At 52.2% G+C, this 8,651-nt stretch overlaps 1 protein-coding gene across 1 annotated transcript; it reads right to left on the bottom strand.

Moving 5' to 3' along the window:
- Positions 1–489: 489 nt before the first annotated feature.
- On the bottom strand, positions 490–5,903 carry Gpr37l1 (G protein-coupled receptor 37 like 1). The gene is made up of 2 exons (XM_076831996.1): positions 5,274–5,903; positions 490–1,428 (listed from the first exon to the last, which is right to left on the bottom strand). Exons 1-2 carry the CDS (start codon positions 5,901–5,903, stop codon positions 616–618), a joined length of 1,443 nt encoding a protein of 480 aa, XP_076688111.1. The 3' UTR covers positions 490–615.
- Positions 5,904–8,651: the final 2,748 nt, after the last annotated feature.

An 8,651-nucleotide genomic window follows, 5' to 3' on the forward strand; every position in this document is an offset into this window, starting at 1 on the left:
TCAAGAAGGGCCTTCTATAAGGTAGTACCTAAGGAGAGAGGTTTGGAGAGGGCCACCCGGGGTACCTCAGAGAGAGGACAAGGGAGGGGAGAGAAATCTTCTGAAAGAAGGGAGGAGGTGTCCATGGCAGGGACAGATTCAGTCCAGAGAAAAGGGTCCTGAGCTGGTCAGGCGGAACCCCCATTCCAGGATGGGTCCCTGGGTTGGGGGATGAGGAGATGACGCTTGGGGAGGACTCAACTGCCATATGGTCAGGTTCCAAGGCAGAGAAAGGAAACAGGCTGCAACCAAGGTAGGGAAGGCCAGGTTCAGGCTCCCAGGTGGTAAGACAGCGATTTGGGGCAACTCTAAGGACCTAGGAGCATCACCGCCCACCCGTGGAAGGGACAGGGCTAGCAGGCCCCTCAGAGCAACATGGAAGGCCCTGCTTGGGAAAAGAGGTTTGGCACCCTCAGCCTTGTCAAGAGGAGCCAGGTCCATGTCTAGACAGCAAGATGGGCAGAAAAGCAAGACCTATAGGGAAAGAAACAGCAGGCTCGGCTCCGGCTGGGGTGGTGCCGCTTCCTGCCTGCTCTACCCCTCCTTCTGTGCCCCCATCCCCAGCGGGGCCTGGTCTCAGCAAGGTGTGCCCAGGGGCAGGAGTGGGGGGGACTCCTTGGGCTTGTGGAAGTAGATGGAGGAGGACACCTCGGTCTTGAGCTTGCTGTCCGAGCCCCCCGCGGTCGAGGCCTCCGAGGCCCCGCACTCCTCGCAGCAGCAGCAGCAGCAACAGTCCAGGAAGGCCTGGCCCAGCGGCCTGCAGATGCACAGGAGGAGCACCGGGGTGATGGCGCCTTTGAAGAAGGTGGAGAACTGGTTGATGAGGCCCAGAAGGTCCAGGGTCTGGCGGGTGAGCTCGGTGGAGAGATAGGCCACCACAATGTTGCAGACGTTCTCCGGGAGGGTGCAGAAGGCGTAGACCACGGTCAGGCCCACCACGGTGCTGTTGAGCTGGCTCTCACACTGCTCATGTTTACCTGCCCGGCACTCTGGCTTCCTACCCGGCGGGCCCCGCACCCGCCACGTCACCAACTGGCAGGTGACCGTGAAGAGGATGGGCAGGCAGAAGTAGCAGCCAAAGTACCACCACATGCGGGCGTTCTGATAGGTCATCACTAGGGAGTAAAGGGACTCGGGCAGGCTGGCTGAGGGTTTCATGATGCACGAGTCCACGGTGCCCGTGGTGGGGGCTGGCTCCTGGACCAGCTGCCACAGCAGGAGCTCGGGCACTGCCAGAGTCATGGAGCCCACCCAGATGACAGCCAGCTTGGCCAGGATTGACTGGCACCGCTCAATGGGCCTCACCTTGGGCAGGGTGCTGGTGGCCACATGGAAGCGGTCAATGCCCAGGGCACAGAGGCTAAAGGTCGTGACTCCCAGAGAGGAAACCTGTGGGCCAGGGTGTGGAGGGAGACAGAGGCACATGATCAGAACCTGTGGGACAGGAAAGAAACTCTGGTGTCTGGCCAAATAGAGCATGAATTACTTCCTATTTGGTATGGAAATAATAGTAATGATGACAGCTACCATCTGGTGAGAATTTTCTAACCATCAGTCCTCTTCCATACATTGTCAAACCTCCGTCAACCATTTCACAGAAGAAGAAACTGAGGGTCAGGCAGAAAAAATCTTAAATGACAGAGCAGGAGTTTACCCCACACCTGCCATCTGGTCTACCCATCCTGCTAGGGTAGGAGATAAGGAAATGGAAGAGGAGGTGCCCAGAGACACTCCTTGAGCTAGGGGATGTTCATACTGTCTCCTCCAGATCCCGGTGCTTGAGAATCATTTGAGAACCATCACTAAGGAAGACCCAGGACAAAGACATGGAAGTTCTGGCTCTTTGAAGCTCTTTCCACTTCCTGTACCGGCTTCCATGCATTCATTGGGAGCAGTTTTTGGGAAACGTGGCTTATATACTCATTCATGCTGGCTTGCTCTCTGTCTCTGTCTCTGTCTCTGTCTCTCCCTCCCTCCCTCCCTTCCTCCCAACTTGTCCTGAAAAGCCCAGGGCCTCACTGTGTGGGGAGCAGCCCCCGTCAAGCAGCCTGGGCCCACCATTCCTGCGAGCTATTCATCGAACACACAGGAAGATCACCCTGTGAGCCAAGAGGAAGAAGCCCCAGCCGCCGGGAAGAAAGTGCCAAAGAGCATAAAAGAAGAAGAGAACCCTCCCAAGCTATCCAGTGATGTTCCACCACACTCTGGGCTCTGACCACCCGCCCCCTACAGCCAAATTCTTCCCTCTCTGGCTGGGGGAACACAATCCCTGGCTTATTCGCACTGCTGAGTGGCCTCTGTAAGAACCCCAGCCCCCTCTCTTGGCAGGGAAGCCCAGGCCTGCAGAGGAGCTGCCTTCCGCCTCCAGCCTCTGGCAACAACACCATGCTCTCTCCTTCTTTCCCCATGTCTCAAAAAATATCCCAAGCTGCCTTCCCCAGCTCCCTGCAAGGGACCATCCTGACATCCTCCCAACTAGAGAGTTCTGGGCAAGTGTGTTTTGTGCCCCCAAGCCCATCCCATCCCCCAGCCTAGGCTCCATCAGTTCACGGACCATCTCTTTCCTGGGGTCAGAGTCTACATATTAGGCATCGTGGACCCACAGTCAGGCAAGGCCGGGTATCCATTTACCTCCAACCATAAGCAAGAAAGTTCATAAAGTCGGCCTTTGCCCTTCTTCCCCTTATACCATCCCCCAATAAAAGCCACCATATGTTGATTGATTTTAATTCTAAGCACTTTATGCATATTACCCATTTAAACCTCCAAAAAGAGGGGCTGAGTAGTGTGGCTCAGTGGTTGAGTGCTTCCCTGGCCAACAGTAGAAGGAAAAAAAAAAAAAACAATAATTCAAATAGTTATTGCTGTTACTATTGTTTCCAACTTACAGATGAGGAAACTGAGGTTTAGGCAGGTGAGTAACTTACCAGGCTCAATCAGCTAGCAATTGGCAAAAGCCCAGTTTTTTATTTAGACTGTCCAGTTCTGAAGTCCTGTGTCTGACCACTCACAACTCACCCTGGCTGTGAACACCAGATGAGGACGAAGTTATCCTGTGTTGTAGGGTCTCCTATCAGGTTAGAGTACCTCTGGGCCAGCATTAGTTGGACTCCTGGCTTTAGGAGGAGAGGAAAAGACAGTTCTAACTGCTGATCTTAGAGAGTCTGTCCAGGGGCACCAGCTTTGGACCCCCTCCTCTCCGGAGGAGTCTCTCCGTTCTATCCTTTAATAAAACTTTTTGCTCTTGCCTCAGTGTTTCTTAGGTGTTTGATCTTCAATACCAGGGGAACAGGGACCCAATCCTGATTTTTAAGACCAGCTTCAGAGAGTCCGTCCAACCATGAAATCATCGCGAACACAGCCAACTGGGTAGGATCAGGACCTGTATCTAATGCTGATCCTGACCAGGCACAGTGGTGCACATCTGTAATCCCAGCTACTCAGGAGAATGAGGAAGGAGGCCAAGTTCAAGGGCAAATAGGCAACATAGTGAGTCCCTAACTCAAAATAAAATTAAGTATGACGACAGGCACCATCTGTGCTGCTACACCCTTCTTGTGGCTGCTGGCGCCCGCCAGCCTCCTGAGGGGGCCCCTCAGCACGGTCGGAATTCTACTTGGGGAGCTCACTATGTGACAAAGCCGACTGGCTGGAAAGTTGGGTTGACCTTGAGCACCACTGGCTTCCTGTGGTTCTAGCTCATCCAACCACATAATGAAGATGTTTTAGAGTATAAAAGAAGAAATGGTTTGGGATCAACTTTGGAAAAAACTAATATAGTATGCTCCATATAATGGTGACAGAAGTTCCTCTGGATTCACCAATCTACTGAGTTTTGAATGTCAGAGAAAAAGTTACATATGAATATATATGAAGTCAGAATCTGTGTTTTGCATTATTCAATGAAAGAAATCAAAATACTTCTGTATTCTTCAAGTAAAAAAATAAAGTTAGATAAAATTTTAAAAGGCTGAGGATGTAGCTCAGGGGTAGAGCGCTTGCCTCGCATGCACAAGACCTGGGGTTCAACCCCTGTACTGAAAGACAAGAGAGAGAGAAATGATATTTGATTCCTTCCTCAACCAGACAGGAAGGGCACCTGGGTCACAGAGCATCATCCATGGAGTAAAACCAGCCTTCATGGGGAGGTCACAGCCACTAGTGTCTTCATTATTACATCACATGTAACCAAAATTTAAAAGGTCACTTGAGGGCTGGGGAGGTGACTCTGTGATTGAGCACTCACCTAGCATGTGTGAGGCCCTGGCTCAATCCCCAGTAACACACACACACACACACACACACACACACACACAAGCCACTTGCTTATTCTGTGTTCTCTTATAGAGACAGCAGCCTTCCTGATCCACATATGTGGGTACACTTAGGCAGTGATTAAATTGTCTCTGGGTGAGCTAAGCAACCTTTAAAACCATGTGCTTATCTTAACAAAGAAGTATCCAGAAGTGAGGGCATAGTGACTTACTTTAGAATTGTAGAACGAGCCAGCTAGAAGGGCCATCTGGTCTACCCATCCTGCTAGGGTGGGAGATAAGGAAATGAAAAGGAGGTGTGAGCTGCCCAGAGACACCCAGTATGTCAGGGGCAGAGTGGAGACCAGAGCCCCTGTTGGCTCCAGGGCCCTGAAGTGGGTCTTCTCTTTCAGAGAGGATTTAGAGGGTGACTGATGGAGATGGTAGCAATGACACCGATAACCACAGTCGGGAGGGGAATGGAAGTGTGTCCTCCCTGCATTTGCACTTGCAGGGAACAGCAATGCCCAGGAGGCAGGATAGCGAGGAGTTAAGATGGGAAGCTGTGGGTGCGGGGCAGCGGCCGTGGGTACATAGGGAAAGAAGGAGACACAACAAAGGACAGAGGGATTTCTTGGGTGGAACAATGGGGGAGGGTAGAGACAGAGGAGGCAACAGCTCTGATCTAGAGAACCAGGGAGAGACCTGCCCTGAGTTTGCTCGAAGGCGGGAGGCCAGGCTGGGGCTGGAACCCAGGGTCCTGCACACCGCCACATCCCCTGGCCCACCTTGCTCTCCTGACAGCTACTGGACACCAACACCAAGCTGGCCTCCTTCCCCAGCACCGGGGAGAAGGGAGTGAAGGCAGAGCCGCAGGGATCTGGGATTCTATGCACTCACTTCCCAGGGTCTAAAGGGGACTTTGAACTGCTTCAAGGAATTGCAGCCCCACAGCGGAGCTCTGGAAGCGAACACACTCACCTCCATGAAAGGCACGGCCCGGCAAGAAACGTCACCTAGCAGTCTCTGCTTGGTGATCTCGTTGAAGATGACAACAGGGAGGCAGAAAAAGAGAACCAGGAAATCCCAGAGGGCCAGGCTGGCGAGGATGGAGTTCCAGGCACTCTTCAGGTAGTAGCTGTGCCACACGATGCACATGACGGACAGGTTGCCCACTATGCCCACAGCAAACACCACCAGTGCCAGGAGCATGATGGCATAGGCGCTGTAGGAGCTCTCGGTCACCGGATACAGGGGGTTCTGGATCTGCAGCCTCTGACCTGGCGCCCCTGTCAGATTGCCCCTCAGCTCCTGCCCGCTGCTCAGGATGCCCCCATCCTTGTCCAGGCTGGGGCTGGTGGCCTCCAACAATTTGGTGGGCTGCAGGCCAGCAGGGTGGATAGCCCTGGGGTACTCAGCCCACTCCTCAGGCACATAATGCTGCACCTCTTTGGCCTCCTCATCCTCAGCGCCTCTCTTGGATCGGCTCTGCTGCTCTTGGGCCTCGGCTCTGTGCCTGCCCAAGGGTGAGGGGGCACCCCCAGAGACCCTGTTTAGCCCTGTAGCCAGCACCACAGCAAGAGACACAGCCAGGGGACACAGCCACCGCATGGCCGGACAAGCAGGACACAGCTGCCCTGGGGAGAGCAGGTGAGGGCAGGAGACCCAAGTGCCGGGCAGAATCAAGAGAGGCAGCTGGCCGGCTGGGTCCGCCTCCAGTCAGGCGTCTGGCATGGCCAGCCCTCCTTCCCACCCTGTTGGCCAGAGGCTGGCCAGGGCCCTCTGCTGGACACAGAGGAGTCCTTGCTGCCCTCAGCATATTATCCTCCAGGATACTCCATCTCAGACCCCTGGACCATAGCAGATCAGACTCTAGGGCCTCAGGGGGCAGGAGAATAACTGGAGTGAATTCTAAGGCAGCTCCTAATTTCAAACTGAGCAATAAGACTGGGGATATAGCTCAGTGGGAAAGGGCTCGCCTAGCAACCAGGAGGCCCCAAGTTCCATCCTGATGCCCAGCACTATCCAAAACAAACACACAACTGAACGACAAGACTCACTGCGATTATTGAACATTTACTAAGTCCTAGCATACAGCCAAGGTTTTTGTTCTATTTTGTTCTTGCAGTGCTAGGGATTGAACCCAGGACCTCGCATATGCTAGGCAAGCTCTCTACCACTGAGCTACTTCCCCAGCCCTTTTAATTTATTTTGAGACAGGGTCTCACTAAGTTGCCCAAGCTGGCCTCAAACTTGCAATCCTTCTGCCTCAACCTCCAGAGTAGCTGGGATTACAGGCATGTGACAACATGCCCAGGTTCAGCTAATTTCTTGCTGAACCCGCGCTATCTTCTATGTGTGGTCCATGCTCAGAGCTGTGCTTCCCTAAGCCTGCTGGAAAATTGATCTAAGTGCTATTGTAACCCATATTTTTAGGTTTGAAATATGAGATTTGTAGAGGTCAGTCACTTTTCACAAAGCTGATACGAGCCAGACACAGATCCTGGATCTAACTCCAGAGCCTTGAACTTGATGCTATTCTCAACAGGCAAGAGCCCATCTGCTTGCCTCCTAACCACTCCCGGAGGAAAGCAGCAACTAGCAAGATTTCAAAACAGCACATTCTTGGCTGGAGATGTAGCTGAGTAGTAGAGCACTTTCGTCTGGCATATGTGAGGCCCTGGGTTTGGTGCCCAGCACTGCAAACACACACACACTTGCACGCGCACACGCACATACACACACACACACACACACACACACAGAGACACACACACACACCTTGAGCCAAACACAAGGTGGAAGGACATATGCAATAGCACATCTTTTCTGAGTACCTGCCATGCTCTAGAAACTTCAGTGCACAAAAATGCAAGACTTCTGCCACCAAGGAGCTTTTAGTCCACAGGGGGAAATAAATATGCAAATCAATACTTAGAATTCAGTGTGATAGATGCTTGATAGACAAGTGTCACAATGCCAAGAGATTCCAGAGAAGCTTGGAGGAATCTGGAAGGGGTCCAAAGTGAGGCAATATTTGAATGGATCCTAAAAAATGCCAGGGCAGACCCTGGAAAAGAAGGGTTCTAGGGACAGAAGACATGGCACCTGCAAAGGCTTGGCGATGTGAAAGAGCATGGAGTTCCTGCAAAATGTCATGGAGCTGCGACCCATGATGGGGAGTTTGGGGCGTGGGCATTAGCACTTGGGGCAAGAGAGGAAGAACCAGGATGGACTTTGTACGCTAAGCCAAAGAGCTGAGATATGATCTCGAAGGCAACAGAGGGTCCTACAGGTTGGGATATAGAGAAACAATGGACTTGGCCAGGTTATTTTCAAGGGTCTCTGGATGGGGAGCTGGGCAGCCAGAACAGGAGATGCACAGATTCCAGGAAGGCCATCAGCACCAAGCACTTCTGCCTGTGCCTGGGGGTGGGAGAAAGGTCAAGGCTGATCCAGGACAGGTGAGGAGCCCCTGGCGAGTCAGGGATGGGATCTCAGCAAATCAGCAGAGAATCCAATTGTCCTATTTGCTGTCATTGCTACCCAGGTCCCCACAGTGGAGAGGAGAAGCTGCTCCACATCCTTCCTCAGAAAGGTTGGAGAAAGGATGGTAGGAAACATGTGGGGGAACCAAGACCCCACCCTGAGCCTCCCACGCGGGTTCCTGCTCAGAGCTGAGCTCCCCTAAGCCTGCTGGAGAGTGACTCAGATCTCTCTCCTACCAACTCCCATGGCACCAGACTGTTGTCAACGAGACCCACCGACTGCTGCCTGGGCACGGGCTTAGGGTAAATAGCATCCTGTTATCTGTAGCATTTATTGATCATTCACCAGCTGCTATGCTCTTTCTTTCCCTTTTTCTTTTTGGTGCTAAGAATTGAACTCAAGAGCACTCTACCTCTGAGTTACAACTATAGCCCTTTTTAAATTTATTTTTGAGACAGGGTCTCAGTAACTTGTCATGGCTGCCCTCAAATTTGTGATCCTCTTGCCTCAGCCTCCAGAGTTGCTGAGATTATACCAGGATACCACCATGCCCAGCTCTGTTAATGAATGTTGCACTTTTTTTTTTTTTTACTTTATTTTTCCCCGAAGGGTGCTTTACCACTGAGCTACTTTCCCAGCCCTCTACCACCATTTTTTTTTAATTTTGAAAAAAGTTCTTGCTAAATTGCTGAGGCTGGCCTTGAAACTGCAATTCTCCTGCCTCGGCCTCCTAAATGGCTGGGATTACAGGCATGCATCGCCACACCTAGCCAGGCTCTGTCTTAAACACTTGATATGAATATCACTTAACTTTTTGTGACTGCCCAGGTTCAGAGAGGTGAAATAGCCTGGTCAGGGAAACACTGATCC

Source organism: Callospermophilus lateralis, chromosome 13 (genome assembly GCF_048772815.1).
Source record: "Callospermophilus lateralis isolate mCalLat2 chromosome 13, mCalLat2.hap1, whole genome shotgun sequence".
NCBI lineage: Eukaryota > Metazoa > Chordata > Mammalia > Rodentia > Sciuridae > Callospermophilus > Callospermophilus lateralis.